This window comes from Branchiostoma floridae, chromosome 5, assembly GCF_000003815.2.
Source record: "Branchiostoma floridae strain S238N-H82 chromosome 5, Bfl_VNyyK, whole genome shotgun sequence".
In the NCBI taxonomy this organism is placed as follows: domain Eukaryota; kingdom Metazoa; phylum Chordata; class Leptocardii; order Amphioxiformes; family Branchiostomatidae; genus Branchiostoma; species Branchiostoma floridae.
The window spans coordinates 27101352-27124759 of record NC_049983.1 but is presented as its reverse complement, the minus strand read 5'-3'; the positions used below and the strand labels follow the sequence as shown (position 1 = coordinate 27124759).

Genomic DNA, 23408 nt, shown 5'->3' with positions numbered 1-23408 from the left:
TATTATCAAGGTTCATCCACACACCCCGTCCTAAATGAAGTGAAGTAGTTGGCGTCATCTGCAGCTAACGTTACTAGTCATCATCATCTGTTGTCCCGGGGGGGGGGGGGGGGGGGGGCGGGGTAAGGGAATTCAAAAAATTTTTCCACAGAAATCGGGCGCTCAAAACTGCCCCCAGGGCCCCAGGGTTAAACCCCGGGTCTCTGGAAAAGGTTGCTGGGAAGGGAAACTTTCTCGAAAAGGGCTTTCCCCTTGGGCCCCAAAGGAGGAGGGAAAAAAACATTTTTTCCCTTGGGGGAAGACAGGGACACGTTACTAGTAATTGATTAAACCGATACAGTGTACCAGTACACAGCTCTAAGTGTGCACATCATGGTCGTGTGTTATATGAGCGATCGCCGTTTTTGTTTACATCCGGTGTATTCAGCACTCACGCAGTGCTGACTCGTAGGAGAAAGGACATCACATTACTAATACCGCTTTCACATTATCCACGATCTTCGGGTGTATCGACTGAAGATTGGCCATATCTAACATCGACAGAGGGTTGCGCGGATTTTTCATCTGAAAACCGTCCCTGTCACATATAAGCCATACTTTGTACCTTGTACAATTGTTGTGCAATAAAGTTATTATTGTAACAGTATAAGTGAGGCTTGGGCAATTGCCACAGAATCATCACCGATCGATTTTGCCAAATGGGACAGGGGTATAATCAACATTCAGATGATCAGATCATTTGTTGGTTATTTTTCTACCACTGTGCAACATAACATACCGTAACCATGACGTCCTCGGGACCACTGATATACACAATTCTCTGCTGTGCATTAAAGAACAGTCCCCTCTACGTGACCTACTTATCATGAGACTAACACACGCACTCTCATCATGTAGGTGAAACAACCAGAGGGGCGAGTAAGAACAGAAAGAAACAACACCCCGACTCCCGGGATTCGAACCCGCGCCAAACCCGGGCAGCCGGATCACAAATCGAACGTGCAAACCGTTCGGCCATAAAGGCTTAAGCCGTTAGGCGTCTTCGGTTTCGCAGTCCTTGAACACCACTGTTACATAGGCATCAAATTACACATGGAAACATCAGTATTCAGTTACATGTGGGGATGATATGGGAGAGAGGCCAAGCCACTTGGTATGCTAGGATTGGAATATTTACATCGGGATGTCAAATAGAAAGCAACTTTGAGATTAACACCTAAGTACACAAGACATAAGTCTATTTCAAGTCTGTACAAGATTAGGAGAGAGACTGTCATATACTATATAAAATACTTACAGACAGTTCTGCAAATGTCCTAATTGACATTGGCCCTACATTTCAGCTACGGCTAAAGATCTAGCGTATACAGGAATGAATGATTTTAAAAAGTGCATGCGACTGGGATCAAAGATTCAGTGTATGTTGTTGATGTTTTGTTGTTTATCAGACTGACGGTATGTTGTTGATGTGTTGTTGTTTATCAGATAGACGGTATGTTGTTGACGTTTTTTTGTTTACGAGATTGACGGTATGTTGTTGATGTTTTGTTGTTTACCAGACTGACGGCATGTCGTTGATGTTTTGTTGTTTACCAGACTGACGGTATGTTGTTTATGTGTTGTTGTTTACCAGACTGACAGCATGTTGTTTATGTTTTGTTGTTTACCAGACAGACAGTATGTTGTTGACATTTTGTTATTTACCAGATTGACGGTATGTTGTTGATGTTTTGTTGTTTACCATATTGACGGTATGTTGTTTATGTGTTGTTGTTTACCAGACTGACAGTATGTTGTTTATGTTTTGTTGTTTACCAGACTGACAGTATGTTGTTTATGTTTTGTTGTTTACCAGAGACCATGGAAGGGCGGAGCCAGGTGTACAACATTCCCGTCGTCCAGCCCGACCTGCGGCGAGAGGAAACCATACGGCAAATCGTTGACGCCCTCGACTACCTCGACAAGGTCGCCAACGACGTCTTTGACAGGATATCCTCCCGCGTGGCGGACAACCGCACGCGGCTCCAGGCGGTGAACACGAGAATCAGCACGGCGCAGGCGAAGATCAACGCCATCCAGGGCAGCCGCAAGGCCACCAAGGTGTGTAAGAATGGCTCGCAAACTCTATAAGCTCAAATCTGTACTTTACAAAATGCTGTTACTGATATGTAATAATGCAAAGACTGCAAACGCTAAGGATTCTAACGTTATGTACAAGTATCTTTGCTTACGTAAGGTGGTATGTTTCACTCGCTGGAATGGCTAGTGGAAAACTGGCGGTGAACTGTAAGAACGGTATGTTCTTAGATCGCAACCGTTTCACGTTCGCACCTGTGGACGAGCGCAGGTGTTCAACGTCGAATACCGACGTTTGCAGGTGTGGTGTTTGACACGTTCAAACATTTGAAATAAACTTCAGTTGAGTCTTGCCATTCAAGGTGTCAGTGGAGTCTTTCCGTTGTCCGTCTTCAACCATGTTTTAGTATTCCTAGTGCCCTCTGCAACGACCCAAACTTAGGGAATCATTTGCATTAACTGTGTCTTAGCTTTGCTTCCCTTTGAAATCCAAATTGTCTTCAGCTTGACTTTGCCTTACCTTTGTTTTCTTTGGAATCCAAATTGTCTTTAGTCTGTATTTGTCGTACAACGTTTCCTATTGGACATCTGAAATTGTCTTCATTCATAGTTAGACTATAAAAGACCTGTTTCTTCCAGATCACTTCAGTGTCACTGACGAAAACTGGTGGATTCCAGTTGAAACGTCTGACCGTTTCCAAAATCATATCCAGTTGCTTGAGTAGCTGCCTTCATCAAGGTATTAGGGAATCATTACCACCAACAACTGTTCCTTACAGGTGTTCTCCAGTGCCAAGTACCCTGCTTCAGACGAGCTACAGGAGTACACCTCACTGTTTACCGGCCAGGCGAAGCTTCTGGAGCCGCGCCGCACCAGCTACCACCTGCAGACCAAGCACCCGGCGGTGGACGACCGGGTCCTGAAAGAGAAGCTGCAGTATTATAATGTGCATCTCAACATCAAGAAGCAGGACAAGACAGTGGACGCTACTAAGGAGGGGCTGGGGCGTCTTCCCAGGAACATCAGCTCTGTCAGCTCGCTCCTGCTCTTCAACACGGCGGAAAACCCGTAAGTTATGGTCATAGCTCTTCAACACTGCAGAAAACCTGTAAGTTATCATCTTAACCTGTAAGTTATCATCTTAACCTGTAAGTTATCATCTTAACCTGTAAGTTATCATCTTAACCCGTAAGTTATCATCTTAACCTGTAAGTTATCATCTTAACCCGTAAGTTATCATCTTAACCTGTAAGTTATCATCTTAACCTGTAAGTTATCATCTTAACCTGTAAGTTATCATCTTAACCTGTAAGTTATCATCTTAACCTGTAAGTTATCATCTTAACCTGTAAGTTATCATCTTAACCTGTAAGTTATCATCTTAACCCGTAAGTTATCATCTTAACCCGTAAGTTATCATCTTAACCCGTAAGTTATCATCTTAACCCGTAAGTTATCATCTTAACCCGTAAGTTATCATCTTAACCCGTAAGTTATCATCTTAACCTGTAAGTTATCATCTTAACCTGTAAGTTATCATCTTAACCTGTAAGTTATCATCTTAACCTGTAAGTTATCATCTTAACCTGTAAGTTATCATCTTAACCTGTAAGTTATCATCTTAACCTGTAAGTTATCATCTTAACCTGTAAGTTATCATCTTAACCTGTAAGTTATCATCTTAACCTGTAAGTTATCATCTTAACCTGTAAGTTATCATCTTAACCTGTAAGTTATCATCTTAACCTGTAAGTTATCATCTTAACCTGTAAGTTATCATCTTAAATCTCTAAGTTATCATCTTAACTTAGTATAAGTTATTATCATCAGCTCTGTCAGCTCACTGCTGCTCTTCAACACGGCTGAAAACCCGTAAGTTATCATCGTAAACCTACCTGTAAGTTATGATCTATAGAAATTAAAGACGTCTGCTTATCAATGGCCTATGCCACAATACAAAGAAAATAGGAGTGAATTATGAAATATTACATTACCCAAAGGAAGGTATGATGAAAACGAAACAACATTGTATACATTATGGTGAAGGTACCTCCTAACCATGTTCCAAAGTACATAATGATCCGCCAAACCCATCATGAGATACAGATGCAAACAGCCAATTCTTGGACAATTTCAAAACCGCCCATAAAAAGGTGCATACCCCCACCCACCCCCCAACCCCCATGTCAGTAACAAGTTAAATATGCATGGAAGATCTTACAAACATGGTTCTTTTGGCTGAGGTTTGAGATAGGGATGTAGATTCTAAAGATGGTTTTCTAGTATAACTACAAGCAAATGCAAAAAGGAGATTCTGAAGATCCTATAATCAGATTTGTAGAAAGCGTGAAGACTGTCCATATTCCATAATGTTCTTTTCTTACACCTCCATGAGTGGAGAAATGTTCTGCATAATGAGTCACGTTTTCTCCCCCCCCCCCTGCTCCCTCATGGTTTGACCCTGCCCTGTGATGAATTCTCTTGTCCAATACAAGATGATGAGAAAATTGGTTACTGCCCGACAGACAGAACCAGCGAGCCTGCATCAATACTCCTGCTGAGGGTCTGTTCTGGGACATTGATCTACCCTTATTAGTCTACATGCCCACAGACACACACAGATCTGCATGCCCATAGACACACACAGGGCTGACATCCCGGTGCACATGAAGTTTGGTGCACACAAAATTGGAGCTGTGCACCTCATTTTTGACCGTTGAATGAATCTTACCAGATATGCAACATATTTGCTGATCAGATTTACATACCTTTTATTTTGCTGTCAGTTGAGAATTTTGTCTTCAAACTTAATTAGGTATATTTTATTGATTTTGTCTCTACAACATATTCTGCAAAAAGACCTCATTAAACATCACATATCAAATGCCATGCTTTAAACATTCAAGCAAGATTGGAGAAATGAAGCAAACGAAAGGCTTTGGGGTGAGGTGGCTGTCTCAAATCCCTTAGCAGATTTTCCTGTCATTTACAAATGTACTTTACAAAGTTGTCAGGAATTCTTGACAGGAAAGTTTAACTTGAACTTGAGCGATGAGTTATGATTGGCACAGATCCAGGAAACTCTCCGGTGACTCCTCCGTAAGCCTGGCCGCCCGCTGGGTTTAGATGGGCTGTAATTTATACGGGCTGCGATGTATCCGATATGGTACATATCGCATGACTAACTCCCAGCTTTATGGCTGAGGGCTGGAAATACTGGTGCATGTGTACATGTATGTTTGTGCACCCAAAACTGGAGATGTGCACCAAACTTTTTACTGTGGGTGCACCAGTCTAAGAGGCAAGTAGAAACAGAAACAATATCCTGGATTTGAACCCATGTTGAATCTGGGACGCCAGATCACAAACTCGGCAACGCAAACGAAAACGCCAAGAGTTCTTTGTCATGAGAAAAAATAATAAAACATTGTTTGTTGATTTCGTCTTCAAAATTTTCATGTCAGCTGAATTGATATTACGTTATGGAGCTCAGATGGTCTCTTCTATTTCATATTGTGTGCCCAAATTTTTCCTGTGCACTTAGGCAGGATGCACCAGTGCAGGTATTTTCCCCATCTGAATTTGGAGCCCTGATCAGCACCAGTGCTGGCAGGGCTCCTAGATTCTCCAGGATTACCCTGAAGGGCAGAGTATGAAGTATGATATCATAATATCTGATATAAAACTGTGGAATCTCCTCTTCAACCTCCGCGGGCACAGGGAGGGCGCTAGGACGCTGATCTGTCGGATTATCCACGGCCGTAAACTCCAGCTACACGCAGACACAAGGTCGTTTGTGCAGGCGACCTTGGGAAGCACCTGCAGAGGTCGGGGGTAGGGATGCACGAGGGGTGTGGTAATCGGAGTGGATGTTGTGAGTAAAGTTTGCCCACATCACTGGCAAAATATTTTGGCAGTCGATGAAGGAAGTCTTTGATGGAGGACATGGAAGGAATGCCTGTTGAAAACAAAGATTTCATCATGTAAAGAAAACAGGCTGACATTTCTCATTACATCCAGTGACAGGTGAAACGATAGCCATCCAACACACCCAAGCTTACAGCAAGTGGAAACCAGTATTCACCAGTATAAATCCCATTTTTTGTCTTAAATTTACAAAATCTATAACTTTGCTGCTCATGTATTCCCCAGGTACAAGAAGTATGTGACCCTTGACCCCCTGGGCGTGGTCACCAAGACGAGGAAGGATATTGAGGAGGAGGAGGAGGGACTGGCGGACGCCCCGTCAACCATCACCAACCGCGAGCAGCTGGAGCGCATCCAGGCCGAGAACTACTTCTACATCCCTAATATGGGCGAGGTGCCGGAGATCGATGTGCCCAACCTGCTGCCTGATCTGCCGGGTAAGGGTTAGGGGTCAGGTCATAGGTCACAGGTTAGGGTCAGGGTTAGCATCCAGGCTGAGAACTACTTCTACATCCCTAATATGGGCGAGGTGCCGGAGATCGATGTGCCCAACCTGCTGCCTGATCTGCCGGGTAAGGGTTAGGGGTCAGGTCATAGGTCACAGGTTAGGGTCAGGGTTAGCATCCAGGCTGAGAACTACTTCTACATCCCTAATATGGGCGAGGTGCCGGAGATCGATGTCCCCAACCTGCTGCCTGATCTGCCAGGTAAGGGTTAGGGGTCAGGTCAGAGGGTAGAGGTGAGGTCAGGGTTAGCATCCAGGCCGAGAACTACTTCTACATCGCTAACATGGGGGAGGTGCTGGAGATCGACGTCCCAAACCTGCTGCCTGATCTGCCTGGTAAGGGTTAGGGGTCAGGGCAGAGGGTAGAGGTCGCAGGTTAGGGTCACTTTTAGCATTCAGGATTAGAACAGGTAGGTAGTTTATAACTTACCCACCCAAATGTCATCACAGAAAAAGGGCTAGACTAACTTTGCTGTTTAGAAGCCCCACCTGATGTAAGCTTTCAGTACTGCAGTTATCAGTTTAGTTGTGTTGAATAGCAGACTGATGTTGATATGTGATGATGGCTGCTGTAAAGGTCACTCCTGTATCTATTAACCTTGACCTTCTGTCTCCCCTCTGCTGCAGGAGTGGCAGATGACCTTGCCTACAGTGCTGACCTTGGGCCTGGAATCGCTCCGTCGGTTCCGAGCGTCATCCCCGACCTTCCCTCCATTGTGCCTGACGAGATCACCCCGTCCGGCCCTGCCGGCGCACCCCCCGGCCCCCCTCCCCCCACAGACGCTGCCCCACCCCCTCCGCCACCCCCTCCTGCTGGTGCACCACCACCTCTTCCTCCTCCACCCCCAGGGCCAGGGGGACCCCCTCCCACCACCCCCTCCTCCTCCTCCACCTGCCCCAGACGATGCCGGAGGTCCGCCTGCACCCCCTCCCCCTGCCGGCGCCCCCCCTCCCCCACCGAAGGAAGCGCCGGCGGCGGTGACATCCGATGCGCGCTCGGACCTGATGGCGGCAATCCGCTCGGCGGGCGGCTCCGGGAAGGTCAAGCTGAAGAGCGCAAAGGAGCAGAAGACAATGCGGAAGAAGCAGAAGGACGAGTCTAAGGCGGCGCCGGTATCATCGGGCGGAGACCTCATGTCCGACCTCGCCTCCAAACTCTCCATGAGGAGGAAGGGCATCTCAGGGACCAAACAGGCCGGGGGGGACGAGGACAAGAGGGGGGGTGCTGCGGCCCCACCGTCCGGAGGGGGGTCCGCTATGGACCGCATCTCGGCAATGATCCCGGCACCCCCCTCGGGTGGGGACGATACTGGCGGGAACGATGATGATGACTGGGACTAACGATGAACGACAGCCGTTCTGTATGCTGTAGCTGCCGAGGCCACGCTGGGAAAGTTCTGGGGTTTCTACTCTCCAAGCAGACGTTAGCCTCTGGCTGGTTTAGGATGTCTTAGGTGTTTTTGTCAAGGATTGGTGTTGTACAGAAAACCTGACTGAATACTGAATAACAAGCCCAGCCAAAATGCCTAAGAAATATCCTTAACCAGTTGGAGCCAAACCTGATTGGAGAGAATGTATCAGACTGCCCCATAGAAATGGTGAGAAGCAGCAGCAGTCAGCAAAGTGGACAGTTCTGTGTGGTGCTGCAATATTACAGAAGGGAGTACAGATGATGCGGAAATGTGACTTTCCTTTGCTTGCAGACAGGACAATGAAAGGAAAAAAATAGTGAACAAAGAAGTGAGACAAACATCGGGTCCTCTTCCCCAGAAATGCACAAATTGTTTGTCTGAAAACAATATTTTCACATATGAATGTATATGTATGATCCTCTTTACATTTCTTGCCCAATTAACTGATATATGTCCAAAAGTTACTTGCTGAAATTGCTTTGTGAGAGATGAAGAGACAAATTCTGATTATGTTAATATTTCTTGTCATATTATTAAGATATAAATGCTGTAAATGCAGAAATGTTCGCGGTGGATTAATGTTCGCGGTTTTTGCGGTGACCTCTTCACCGCGAATTTAAAACCACCGCGAACATTTTTCCATAACAGTAAGAGACTACATTGCATGGTGCTACCGCGAAATTAAAACCACAGCGAAAAAAGTCTATTTTCCCACTTCTGCAAAATTAAATCCCCGCGAATTTAAATGCATTTACAGTACATGTAGTCATGTGCATGTACTATAAAGATTTAATTCTTGATGTTGCAAATCAAGCTTAGTCTATGTTTTCTCTGGCTAGTTGCAAAGTAAAACACCCGTAAATAGTTCCATCAGGTTCATAAATCAATGAACATTGTTTTCTTATGGACACAATCTTGTTTTTCTGCTATAATGTTACAAACATTTCGACACATTTCTCTGCTGTCTAAAATAACATTTGTGCTACCAGTGCAAAGTTAACTCTCTAAGATTTATTCTTTTCAGAATAGTTACATCACAATAGATCGCACTATAGATAGGACAAGTCACTTTGCACAGTTAGCATGTATGTTATTTACACTGAGGAAGACTGTCAAAACATGTGTATCACAGAAGAATGTGTGTCGGAGTTGTGTTCATAAGAAAACTATATCAAACCAAGAAAGCACCTTTCAATCTCATTAATTATGAGTGTATTGAATAAAGCCATGTTGATATAAAACCTTCTCAAAACTTGACTGGTCCATCGGTTGTTTTTAGCAGTTGGCTGAAAGTTACATATTTTCTAAAGCCTTTAGAGTTCTGGGACATTAAGAATTATTTTCTATTACCAACTTCCTTCTGTCCAATTGCTTCATTTTTTATTGTAAATGTCATCACATACTTTCTGTGTATTTTAGTCCACCCCTATAGCTTTCCGCACATGCAAAGTGCTTTTCCGTAAAATGGCTCGTAACGCTCAATAATGGAAGAAGGCATGCAGACCCTCAAAATAACCAAAATACGTCAATTAACCGAAAGGAAGTCCACCCCAGTGATGAACCGGGACGAAGGGGGGTACAAACCCAGCCATGTTTGGGATTGTGTTCTCGCCGCAAAAGCGCCACCTACATCGGCTACATATAGCGGCGAGAAGCAGAACTCCAGTTAGAAGCTCTAAGGAAGATGTCTGACGGACATCGAAACGTCAGCAGTTGAGATAAAACTGGTTGTGTAAAAAGAAAACTACTATGTCCTATGATCTACCAACCTGATGAAATTATTTTCGGCAAAGTACGTCAGTAGACAATCCTTATCTTAATCACGATGACGGTACAAATCTCTGTAAATCTGTATGAGTCTAGCCAATACATTTCATTTCATTTTATTTCACGTTACCAGGGTTACATCACTCAGGCTTTAATACGTCAAACGCACCAAAAAACATGCAGGACGCATCAATAGTCATCATTCTAGGACCTCGGCCTAATTTCTGAAACACGATTTTTGGATCAAATGTTCCTGCATGAGCCGGAAAATTCTGCATCTTGTTGTGTCTTAAAAAATGTCTCAGACATATTTCAACACGGGATACCTGACTACTGAAGAAGCCAAATTGGCAAAACTAATCTGGAGAAACTGATGGAATAAGAAGTAAAATGAACTGAAATCTCAGCTAACAGCATGTTTCTAGTCCACACATATCGAGTTTTAACGTTACGTAGAATGAGCACTACGTTACGTAAGTACAGCTATTTGTAATCATTTGTTATTTCATCATTATACTGTTGGTTTAAAGAATTGTCTTTTTTGGCGACACCCCAAGGGTGGAGGCAGCTAGGATCCTTTAAGCCCCCTATGTAAATCATAAATTTAGCTCTACCGACTTGTTAGCGAGCTCCAAATGGGCATTTTCGGCCGGAGTTTGACCCGCGTTTTGGCGATTACGCGGGCCTCGAACGATTTTTAGCAGCTCGGCCGGCGTTTGCGGGGCACTTACAGCTGCACTTAATTTCAGCGAGGCCTCGGCGGCGAGTGTTGAGCTCGGAGAGCTCGTCAATGGGTTGCCTGTTGCTCGACCGGAGCTTGTCCAAGTAATGCGAAGACTTGGCCAATACTCGGGCGGCAATTCGACGGTTTTAGACTCCTTTCTTGACAGCTTTGAAACTTGCCCCTTATGACTGTCAAAGCTACGATTCTGTATTGCATCTCTCCATAATCATATTCCATGCGTTCAAGTTCTCAATGGAAATAACAAAATTTTAAAAAAAAGGGAAAAAAGGATTTTGTGTGCAAGAGAAGCTAGATCTCACATCCTCACACAAAAATAATAGCTGGCATTTCAAAATGCAGGATCAATTATGCGGGAATAGACATTTGATCATACTGTCCGTGCACGTGCGGAATATGTCCATGATTTCTGTACGCCTGTCACCGTCCCCGAAACTGAGGAGACGGTGGCCGGTTCCGTTATACCCGTACACATGAATGTCCCAGTGGTCGACCACAGACAGGTCCCCACCCCGTCCTACCGTGACCAGTCCGGGGTACCCCTGATGCATCTCAAGACCTTTCGGCATCCTGAACTGGCGAATGTCAGTGCCGTTGTCATCCTTAATCGTTACCAGTAAATACACGTAGTCAGGAGTGAAGTTCAAGTCTACTGTACGATCGTAAAGCGCGTCCTTCGCAATGCCGAGGAATGTATTGATAGGCAGGAAGGGGTGTACTGTTGGTATGTCATGTTTCTTCTTTGTGTACTGCACAATCAGCCCTGTAACAGGTGGATAACAGTTCCCGATGGCCCATAGAGGGCCGCTCCCGCCGATGGAAACGTCTCCGGGAGCTATCGCCTCGCACTGACTCTCAGCCTTGACGGTGGTGAAACTGCGGTGTGCGGTGCCCCACGCGTCTACCACTCTCACCACCCACTTGTTGGAGCTACTGCTGGAGGCGTCAGACGCACTGGACACGAACACCTCGTGGCTCGGCGACGCGACGACACAAATCAGCTCACGGAGCATTGCCGCTTCATGTTCCTCCCCATCAACGGCGCTTGTTGTCTGTTCGACTTCGTCTGGTTCCTTTCCTGAGAAAGAGCCAAATCAAAATATTGATCAATCTAGTGAAGTCTAACGCGTTGGCTCTGTGGATTTTTTTGTTTTTTGTTAGCTAAGAGAAATGTCATTCTTCTGAGCTAGCTGCTGGCACAATTTAAAGCACCGCCAACAGACATCGCCTATCGGCTGCAGCCTTTTGGCGACATCGGTTGCGCTGCTGGGTTTGTGACCTGTCGGCGCGGGTTCGAATCCTGGGAGGTTGGGCTATTGTTTCTTTAAACTTTTTGTTTCCACTCCTTTCTTACAATAGCATGAGCTTGCTTATCATCATCATGCATATTCTAGACATTTTCTCATCTCTTGCAAGTCGTGTGCGAATAACTTTGATTTGTGTCCTACCTTCAGTGCCGGTCGGTTGAGGTGACGAGTAGTCCACATGTCCGCTTCCGTCCGTTTTGTCTGGGAAGATGGGATTCGGCCATGTCTGAGAAAGAAAGAAAAGACAGGCACATATGCAGTATATATATATATATATATATATATATATATATATATATATATATATATATATATATATATATATATATATATATATATATACAAATGGTTGTAGCCAGCGCCAGTGGAATTTGGAGGTGGGAAGGAAAACAAATTGCCCATTCCGTCCTGTGTGACGGAAAAAAAAAGGATTTGTAAAAATAATTCAGCCTGAAAACCTTGTGTAATTTTTCACCAAAACAGATGCCGTAGAACGGCTTAATCTACCAGTAAAATTTACAGCTCAAAATGCAGGAAATGGTATTTCAAAGGATCTAGATTTCAAAAATTTGCAGGGAACATGCTCTCGGACTGTACTTTTGGCGCTCGTTGGATTTCCATTCAAAATCAAGGGGACGGAAAATTATGTTAGGCTGGCTACAGTATAAGTATTTGGGAAGAATTCCCTTAGTTTGTATCGACAGATATGCACTGGGCAGTGGCCACGGCTTAACGCTCGTCTTAGGGACGTGCGTGTTTCCTTTGCAAGAGCGTGCATGTGGAACCAATGGCGATTGGCGATGGAAGACCTCTAGGTGGGAAGGCAGAGTCCCTAAACCTAAAGGCACAACCCACCGTACGTGCAAATGCGTGCTGTCTACGTCCCAAAACGTGGGCAATCTTTTGGGATCCGTAACTAAGTGGTAAGTACCACCTCCGTACGAACCCGTACGGAATCTGACGGATTTTGGAGCACGCAGACACACCGTAGAACTTTACGTGCAGGCACAGCTTTATGTGCCGTCGGATTAGCCCCCCGTACGTGCCAGTACGGGCAACGCGCCTGCCCTGTATAGCCTGAACGTTTTCCGAAATACCTGGCGGACGTGGCCTCTCAAAAAAAAAAAAAACGTACGGACAAATTGCACGTACGGCGGGTTGTGCCCTTAGCTTAACCACTGGGCCACACGAGCTACGCTTAAGAATGGAACAATGGGATATGAGATTCATATACACAACACAACGTTGCTACTATATTCATCCAATATAAAAGATAAAAAAAATGCAAGTACGACTGATGGTTAATGTTTAGGTACAATCGAAGTATACTGGCAATTCCTTACCGTTGGTATGAAACTGTCCTGTAATCCCGGTATGAATGTTGAAATGAAGAGACCGATGAAGAGAGCTGTAAGAACTATGATGACAACTATGATGATGGCACTGGCGTGACTTTGACCTGGAGAATAAAACAGAAATCAAACATAAGAAGAATTCTTCTACAACACATCACCACAAAATGTATAGGTATTACCGGTACATGTATCTATCTGTCTCTCTTTCTCTCTCTCTCTGTCTCTCTCTTTCTGTCTCTCTCTTTCCTTCTCTCTTTCTGTCTCTCTCTGTCCCTCTCTCTGTCCCCCTCTCTGCCTCTGTCTGCCTCTCTCTCTGTCTCTCTCTGTGTCTCTCTCTTTCTGTCTCTCTTTCTGTCTCTCTCTGTCCCTCTCTATGCCCCTCTGTCTGTCTATCTGTCTCTCTCTCTCCCGAAGATGATATAAGCGGCTTTTTATATCGTTGCTGAGAGAAACCTATTCTATGTGTAAAACTTGCAAGAACAGAAACTTATTTCAAGAGTTGAACGGAATACGAACCATCTGCTCATCACTGGCTTAATATAGATGTTTTAACCACTGGTATTCAAATACGTTACAATATACGGTAATGACCGACAGGTAAACATAGAGATGCGATTGTTCACAACGTTTTACCAGAGTCCAGGGCTCGAAATACCACATGCATATGCAGGGTTCTGCAGGTAAAATTGGAGCTGTGCAGGTATTTCTGGTGTCTACCTGCACATAACCTGCACTGGTCCATGTACTGGGTTTTATACATAGATTTCTATAATGTAGGTGTATGTGGATTGTTATCAGCTGCATTGACTGTTACCACCTATAAAGTATAAAAGAAAAAATATCAATGATTCCTGAACAATTTTAGTATGATCCATATTTCCTAAATTCAGAGTGGTGCAGATAAAATTTTTCTGATGTAATCTGCAATTTTACCAGCAAAAGTGAAAGTATTTCGAGCCCTGAGAGTGATGTATCAGTAACTCAGCTGGAAGAACCTAGATTGTTAACTTGTCTTACCTCCACCTGGCTGTGGAATATTTGGGACGTAGGCTGAGTTGAGCGGTAACGCATTCCCTCTGTACATGGGGTTTGGACGTAACCCATTGCCATTATACATGGGGTTTGGACGTAACCCGTTCCGTACGGTAGATGTATGGAGTCCGCAATGCCCCACATCTTCATCAGAAGTAATGGTGTGTTGTTGGACATCTACCTGTTCGTCATTTGCCCTGCTGTAACCGTTCTGATCATCAGGCGGACCGTTACTCTCTGTTCTGCTCTGACTAGAGCTTTCTGTATCCTCCGGCTGTGGGGCGACAGTTTCTCTTTGAACTTCATCGTGACCAATGTTACCGGCTTCGCTGTCTGCACCACCGACCTCGACATCTTGCCTGTCCGTACTGGCATGGTCCACATCTGGACCGCATTGGTAGCAGGTGGACAGTGCTTCCCTGTGGCGGGTACCCCTCAGCTGGTAGTGCACGACGCTCTCTGCGTTATCAACTTGAGCACGGCAACCGTAGATGGGCTCTGACGGGGGTTCTTCCACTTCTGAGGGATGGCCACTCGTGGAGTACGGCAAGTCTACGCTTTCTGCGTTATCAACTTCAGCACGAGAACCGTAGATGGGTTCTTCCACTTCTGATGGACGGTTTAAATTCACAGAGTATGGGAAGTCTACGCTCTCTGCGTTATCAACTTCAGTACCGTAGATGTGTTTGGACGGTTTTTGTTCTGCTTCTACGAGTGGATTATCAACATAAAGGGCTTGATTCTGTTCAGTTTCACCAACGTGTGTGTAAGAACTACAGATTACCGGTAGCGATGGACGGTCTGCAATGTCGTCAGGACCAAAACCCGGTCCGTCGTCATCCTGGTCAGAGTCTTCAAACGAAACATCGCTACGGACGTCCCGGACCGAGTCTCCCGTGTGGGCGGGCGAGGCGTCTGTCTGTGCCGCTGGACTGAACCTGTATGGGCGGCGCTGATGACCCGCCATATGAACCACAGGTTCTGGTGTAGAGACTGGGCAGTCATGGACATGAGACGGGTCTGCGGGTGCTTGCATGTCGGTAGGGATACCATAGCCGGCGCCACAGTCAGAGTCGTCAGTTGGTATTGGATCCATCAAATCTGAGTCATCTACAGAGTTAGCCTGCTAATAGTCCGGTAACCATACCATCTAGGCGCTCGAGATGCTCTTCGGCGATGTAGGGGTAGCCGGCCCGTGCAGGTAGGGGGACTCCGCCTGTTCTTTATACGGGGCTTGATAGGGCAAATCAGACAGGCTGAAAGATGCAGGTCGGTGCAAGTTAGCACACTGAGCGGGGTAAAGCACCCCGAAACCGACCAGCGGAGAATAGTACCCAGGGTAGCCTGCTAACCACCCCATCGCGAGCTCCCCGGTATCCCTACGGTGCTGGAAGTGATGTACCCCGTTCAGGCTCATTAGCGCACGACGGTGGAATTTTACCCTTACGTATACTTCTCTCCCGAGACGACAAGACGTGTAACAATCAGAATGGTCGGCTGGAAAGATAGGCTGTCAGAAAAAAAAGCTCATGCTCAGTGGGATGGGCGCCTGGAGTAAAACACCCCATGGCTGCCCGCGAAAATGGTTACCAAGCTGCTACAGAGCCGAACGAATGTACACTAGCTCTCTTCCAGTGACGAAGCTCACGAATAGAGAATATCAGTCGTCGGAGATCGTCGTACTGTTGAGTGGTTCTGTGATATAATGCTGTTATGGCCTACTTGTCACCCTGTAACTGTTATAAATGCAGTTTTGAAAGAATCAAATCGCATAAGGTCAGCAGACAATCATTCTGCACAGTTTTATTTTTATACAAACGGTTTGTCCAGCTAAGTAGGTTCATATTAGTCTGGCCAATTTTCAAATCCGTATCACGCAGATTCAATGCATAATAAAATCAATTGATGCCGAAGGATTCTATGTTTAATTGGAAAGGTTTGGAGCAGAGGTTGGCCTCGGTTTGGTGTTATACAGAAAACCTGACTAACAAGAGTTCGTAGATCTCAGATATGCATGAAATATATTGGGTGTTTGTAAACTTTGTAAAAGCATATTTCCTGTTCACAGCAATGTCCTACAAACATCTTAATACATGCATAACATACAGCCAGGCTAAAGGATAGAACACAAATACAACACACCTGTAACAACAATCATTAATACTTTGAAACAATAGAATCGTCGCCATGGCAATAGTTTTTATTGCTACACTTATTTCAAATGTTTTAGTTGTTTTATCGGACTTTCTATTTTGTCATGTTTCATGAAGTCCGCAGGTTTTAACAATACAAGATACAATAAAAAATAGAAAAAAGCCCCATAGAAACGCATTAAAAACGTTTAAAAAACAGCCAGAGCCTAACCTCTGCTTGGAGAGTAACCTGATATGTTCCACGTAGTTACCTCATCGAAAAGTCCAATTTAAAATGACGTCATCTAACACCGGCCAATGGTAGAGCTTCCAGCCATCATGTGACACTGACCACGTGACCGAAACTATTAAGGAAGTGCCAACATAGCAGTCGCCACAGAAAGTTCATGTGAATATTTGAAACTCATTTAAGCTTACATTACACGGATTTTCATTTCCGTGGTTATAAGATGGCGAGTAAGCTGGCGAGCGACTTTGGCGAGCAGTTCCTGACGTGCCAGGTCTGTATGCTGCACTTCCGGGACCCCAGAGTCCTGCCATGTCTGCACACATTCTGTAGGGAGTGTCTGCAAGAATGGGCCACCAAACAACAGCCGCTGGAGTGTCCAACCTGCCGCACACAGGTCAGTCTACCAGACAAAGGTGTGGACGGACTCAGGACCAACTTCTACGTCAACAACCTGTTGGACTTCGCGGCCGTGAAGAAAGAGGCGGGGCCAGGTGTGCCGTGCCAGGTGTGTGAGGGAGGGCGTGATCAGACTAAGTTATGGTGCACGGATTGCGCCATGTTGTTGTGTGAGTCTTGTACCGCCATACATCGCAAGGTTCCAGTTACAAGTCAACACGAACTTGTTCCACAGGAGGGTACGGAGGGAAGGGAGGGACCAGATAGACCCCAGCGCAAACGGCACTGCCACAAGCACAAGAGCCAGGAACTGGTGTTCTACTGTGAGAGCTGTAACGTTTTGGTTTGTACGGCATGTACCGTGATCGACCATCGACCAGGCAAAGATCACAATCCGGTAGAAATCTCAACCGTCGCACAAAGGGGGAGAGAGACACTGAAGGGCCTTCTTGAAGACATAGTCCCGCGTATGAAAGAAATGCAGGCTTCCTCCAAGGAAGTAGAAAAGAAAATGTCAAACTTAAACCCCGCGAAAGAAGCAGCCACAGACCAAGCCAAGGCGTATTTCCACCAACTTGCTGACCTTCTCCAAAAGCGAGAAAGTGAGATTTTGAGACAAATTGACGACCAGTGCCGAGCCGATGGCAAGGCTCTACAGACACAGAAGGAAGCGATAGAGTTTGAGTTGGCCGGACTGACGAGCGCACAGACCTTCTGTCAACAAGCTGTAGAACGCGGAAGTGACGTGCACATTCTGGAGGTGGGAAACCAAGTCCAAACAAGGGTAGAAACTCTGCTGGCAAAACAACAGGACCTGGAGTCCGACTGGAGCGAGTTTCAGTTCGTCGAGAACACGACCGTCAAAGACTTTAATGATGAAGTTTGGACCTTTGGTGGACTAAAGACTGACGTGGACGTTTCTAAGTGCGGCGTTGTTGTGAAGCCGGCAGTTCAGGGGTTCCATTGTTCTGCTTCACTGACGACAGTGAACAGAGCCGGACATGCGTGCGTTACACACAGTAGAGCTGTCACGACCAACATGAAGGACCCGTCTGGGACCGGCGTCCCCACAAAACTACAGATGGGGAGCGAGGGCCGCTGGGAAATCTCCTACGTACCCAAGGTCACGGGAAATCATAGTTTAGAGGTCAAGGTCAACTCGCAAGAGGTGGCGGGGAGTCCGTTTGATGTGACGGTACAAGACAAGGGCACACCTGTGTTAACCATCGGACGGAAAGGCGGTGGGGTGGGGGACCTGGACGGGCCGCTAGATGTCGCTGTGGACACGGACGGTACCATTGTGGTGGTGGAGCAGGGGAACCGGCGGGTTCAGATGTTCCATGCAGACACAGGTTTGTTTGTTTGTTTGTTTGTTTAAATCCACATGTCACCTAATGGCGCTTTTCAAATTGGACTTAGCCATCCAAATTTTTGACTTTTCAACTCCAATCTTTGTTAATAAGGAATGGACGATCCACTGCTACTGTGACATCACGTTCTTTGAAGATAGCAAACGTGACTTGGTGAGAAGTGGATCATAAGTTGCAGGAAGTCTATGGTGCCCACCGTCTCTATTAAGGGATGATTGTAATGCTCTGATGTAGATGGTTTCTTTGATTCTGCTAGCAAAAAGTCTGGTTCTGTGTCCAGACTTCCTGCAACTTATGATCCACTTCTCACCGAGTCACGTGTGCTATCTGCATAACGTCACAGTCACAGGAACAGTGGATCCATTCCTTGACAAAGACTTTATCAGTCGAAAATCTGGATAAGTCCAATTTTTCTGTTTGAAGTTTATCCAGATTCAGAATGACTTCTACCAACACAGGTGAACTTTAAAGCCAAGTTACTACTTGTTACAAAACAAACATAACTTAACTAACATATACCATGTATACATAGATCATACTACCAAATAATTGAAACAATATGAAGAAGATAATGGAATAAAAACAGGATTGAATTTCAGGTGGGTGTCTGGGCGGTTTCCCGGTTAGCGGCGAGGGCCCGTACGGACTGGGGCTGGACTCTGAGGGGGCGATTCTTGTCACGTCTTTGGGAGAAGATTGCGCGATAAGGAGATACTCAAAGCAAGGCGCACTTCTGAACAGCGTCCAGCCCGACTGCCTGTGCCCTTCCGGAGCTGCAGTTCTGCAGGACGGCCGCATGGTGGTGTCGGACTCGGCACAGGGGTCCTGTCTCCTACTGGAGCATGATGGGAGCCTCATCCGGGACATCGGTAGTGGACACCTACAGTTCCCGTCATCCATAGCGGTGGACGAGTCACGTGGTGTGATTTACGTCACGGACCGGTTCGCGCACAAGATATTTGCATTTGACCTTGAGGGCAATCTGACGTTAAGTTTTGGTAGGCAAGGTCAGGGTGATGGCGAGTTCCAGAGTCCGGCAGGTGTGGCGTTAGACCCTGCAGGTAACGTCATCGTAGGTAACGCAGGTGACGGCCGCGTGCAGGTGTTCGCGCCTGACGGGAGTTTCGTCAGGAACGTCGCGACGGTGACGGGGAAGAGCGCGCGCGGTGTGGCGGTGACTCCGGAGGGCTTATGTGTGGCCGTGGCGTGCTACAAGGGACACTGTGTAGAACTGTACAGGTACATGTGACTCCGGCGTGCTACAAGGGACACTGTGTAGAACTTTACAGGTACTTGTGATCTGGGATTTGGACTACAGCTTGATACGCTCTAATACCAGAAAAGGAAGACATTGCAGGAACACCATTGCGGTTAGAAAGAAAACTGTGTGAGTCACACAGTTTTCTTTACTCCGTATTATTAAAGGAAGCTCGCGATAAACAGGATAAACTGGTGAGATTTGAAGAAAGACTGATTGATTGTAGCTGCAGGGCGTTCAAACAAGTAGAACACAGTGTAATTGTGCAGGCAAATATTTAGCTTTATTCGCTAATGTAAGAAAGTATTCGCGAATGACATTTCTAAGAATGTATTGAAAGCTTTTCTTGGTGATTCTGTTGACCACAAGTGGGTAAAATGCTATGATTAGTGTATTACAAATACAAAAAATATAGCACCAAGAAACTATTAACGTTAGAAGATCCTGTTTTCAAGAAGTCATAGCAACGCACACGGCTATATTTGCATTGATGTCCATGGAAATGTGTGCATTATATGAGGACAATGCGTTGGGTTTTGCAGCTGTCTAAGAAACATTTATTTCAACAACTGCAATCAGACAAGTTGTATCGTGAAAAGGAATGACTCTCTTCTGCAATAAACAAGTATCGTGATCTATGTAAGTTTTACTGAAGCACCATTCGCAATCTTCTAGCAGGGATAGCTTTTATTTCATTATATTGTGCACCATTGTAGAACTGACGAGGTTTTTAACATTGGCTAAGGTTCTCTAATGGGGAGAGAGAAAGCTTCCAAGGGGCAAAAGTCTTCAATGTGGCGACATGAATAAAAAAAATTGAAGGTGAACAGGGAATCATTCCACCACACCAACCCAAAAGTCGAACATGTTGTCACCGTACTGCGTAGGAAATACTTTTTATCTGTTCATTGATATGACGACGTGGTGCCAATCAACAGTTTTCTGTAGTGCATGAGATGATTTTGTAGCAGCGTGAGAGACATCGGTGAAAAATCCTAAATTTCGTCCAAGGTCACGTTCTCCACTTCCATGTCCTCTACGCGAAGATCGTGCCCCTCTCTACTGCGCATGCTTCCCTCCGCGGACGTTGACCCCGTCAGCAGAGTTCCCGCGCTTTTGGTCAGCCGGACGGCCCACATGGCACTTCTGTCGTCTGATCCGAGCTGTGCCGCCAAGGACGCCTTTTTCGGCTTTCTCCGGAGGAATCCTCTCTCAGAGCCGTTCCCGTCGCCTTTTCCAGCCTCCGCACGGTGACCGTGAGGTCGGCACAAGATGAACTCTGACCCCTGGTACTTACGGAGCTTGATGGGAACCCAGGGCGCCTTCAGCAGCCCGGGCCGCCTGCGGGACAGCCTGTACTTCTTCCACTTGAACGCCAGGGGGCACTGCTGCGCGGAGACCAGCCGGTCCGTCCTGTCGCCCACCGACACCTCCAGGCTGACGTCATCCGCGCGAAACACGTCCGTGATGACGTAGATGTGGCTCTCGTGCTGCAGCCCGTAAAGCCAGGGAACGAGAGTCAGGTCGCCCTTGGTGAAGGTGAGTTGTGCCGAGAACTTTCTCACGCCCTGGACTCGCACGTGGATCTCTTTCGGCTCCACCTGACGCCAACTCACCTGGGACAAAGAAAGAAAGAAAGTAATCTCGAACCAGTTTAGCTCACTGAAGCGCTAATATCTTCCACTGGTCGTGACAGAGAGGACAGACGCTATGGAACGTTACAGTATTTACTGGTTCATTGTACCGGGGAGATTCCTCTAGCTCTTTCAACAAACACAATTAACGTCCGTCTTAAGGACTGCAACCCTTTCCAGTACCATGAATGTCTGGTGAGCGACACAGCCGCATTTAAACTTATGGCTTCTAGTTTTTGAGGCATTATTATTATTATTACTGGTTTATTGGTTGAACACTCATGGCAGCCAAAAGGCTGAATTGTGAGATTCACAGTTACAAGCTTTTTACAAACACTACAGGTGAATACATCAATCACCTTATACACATTTGTTGTTACAAAGTTTTTACATGCACTACAGGTGAATACATCAATCACCTTATACACATTTGTTGTTACAAAGTTTTTACATGCACTACAGGTGAATACATGTACATCAATCACCTTATACACATTTGTAGCTAATTTACAATCATGATAAAATACAATAATACTTACACATCAATTAAAATAAAAGTTATTCACTGCTGTTCAAGAGCTTGACAATGTAAGGTAATGGACTTTGGGCATATCGTTTTGTGCGTGCTGGTATGGTGTCAATTTTGTTTGTTTGTCTCGTTTTCCTCCCCGTGACTTCACCTCTTGTGCATGGTAGCCAAGTGTGGTACAGATTTGACTTGGCCAGCTTCTTTCCAAACTCCAGGCAAAGGTCCTCCCTCCTCTCATAGAGGCTCTGTAACTTCAGTGCTTTGCAGGACTGCTCATATGAGGGTGTATGTCCTAGGATGATCCTAGTTGCCCGTTGTTGGATTCTTTCGATCTTCTTGTGTTGTGTGTTCGTAAGGCCAGGGTGCCAAACAGGGTTAGCGTATTCCAGGACGGGACGAATGAAGCAGGTGTATACAGTCACTAGGTCTTCCACGGGTACGTTAAACTGTCGGAGTCGGCAAAGAAGGTACAGTCTCTGACCTCCTTTCTTTGTTATGTCCGAAACGTGGGTGTCCCACCCTAGGTCTCCTTGGAACGTCACTCCTAGGCACTTGGCGACACTTACAACTTCCAGCACGTGGCCGTGGATGGTGAGAGGGGGTGGCGGAGGTGGTGTGCGGCTGAAGCAGACATGAACGGCCTTGCATTTCCCAGGATTCAGTTTCATGCTGTTCTTATCTGACCATGAAGATAGCTCATTGAGGTCATTCTGTAGCTGGGACGATTCGGAGAGAAGTCTTGATTCAATGATATTGAGGTCATCGACGAAGGCCCGGGAGGGGGATTTTATGCTGTCCGTCGAGTTGTTTGTGTGGGCGATGAACACTATAGGCCCTAGTTTGGTCCCCTGTGCCAGACCGCACGTGAGTTGTTTTGTTCGTGACAGTACACCGTGATATCTGGTCTTCTGACTACGACCCGAATGAAAGTTGGCAAGCCAAGGTAGAAGTCCTGGTCTGACCCCCATCTCAAACAGGTGTTTCATCGCTGCAGTATGGTCGACGAGGTCGAAAGCCTTGCTGTAGTCTGTAAGCACCCATGTGCTACAAGTGCCAAGTCTGTCCGCAGTCTTGTAGAGTTGGTCGGCGAGGCTGACGAGACAGTGAGTGGTCGATCGGCCTTTGAGACATCCGAATTGGTCTTGGGATATGTTCGTCTGTATGTCCTGCAGGACCCATGTGGCCACGAAACTCTCACATACTTTGGCTATGAGAGACGTTAGTGAGACGGGGCGGAGCTGACTTATGTCCGGTGGAGAGGTCTTCGGTAGAGGAACCACAATCTTGGCATGGCCGATAATCACTAGACTACGCAAGCTACAATATGGACAGGAATATGGCGACAACTCAGTTGCTATCTCGAACGAACGGGCGTGGGGGTTGGACAAATTGCATATTGAATACATTGCACATTGCACCAAAAGGAAAAACACAAGCCAGTGCCTTAAAGTTTGAAACCGTGAAATAGACTCTGTAACGTTACAACCTTAACTGTTACTGCGCCCACATAGGCGGGGATTTTCTGCATAACATACCATCTGCTACCTGTAAAAGTTAGCCCTAACGTTACGTGAAGACAACGGGCGTAACGTCTATCATAATGGCCAGAATTTCCCCTCCACGGGCAAGTGGAAATCAATAAACGTGTGGTTGTCAGTCATAAATAAAGAAAATAAGCCCTAAAAGCAGTCCCCAATACTCTGATACTCACCATG

At 46.0% G+C, this 23408-nt stretch overlaps 2 protein-coding genes and 1 long non-coding RNA gene across 3 annotated transcripts in view; 2 read left to right on the top strand and 1 right to left on the bottom strand.

Annotated features, from left to right (window-relative positions):
- Positions 1 to 2020, bottom strand: part of LOC118416453 — a 2987-nt gene extending 967 nt beyond the window's left edge. The window contains exon 1 of the long non-coding RNA XR_004831204.1: positions 1853 to 2020. This is a non-coding gene — a long non-coding RNA (uncharacterized LOC118416453). The remainder of the gene's footprint in view (positions 1 to 1852) is intronic.
- LOC118416452 (WASH complex subunit 1-like) lies at positions 1858 to 8055 on the top strand. Its single transcript, XM_035821554.1, is given in 5 exon segments — positions 1858 to 2100; positions 2856 to 3145; positions 6230 to 6441; positions 7137 to 7357; positions 7359 to 8055. Coding segments are annotated over 5 exon segments (1455 nt in total). The 5' UTR covers positions 1858 to 1860; the 3' UTR covers positions 7851 to 8055.
- An 8348-nt stretch (positions 8056 to 16403) lies between these two features.
- LOC118416398 (tripartite motif-containing protein 2-like) lies at positions 16404 to 19521 on the top strand. The gene is made up of 2 exons (XM_035821495.1): positions 16404 to 18254; positions 18872 to 19521. The coding sequence occupies exons 1-2, from the start codon at positions 16727 to 16729 to the stop codon at positions 19519 to 19521; spliced, it is 2178 nt and encodes a 725-aa protein (XP_035677388.1). The 5' UTR covers positions 16404 to 16726.
- Positions 19522 to 23408: the final 3887 nt, after the last annotated feature.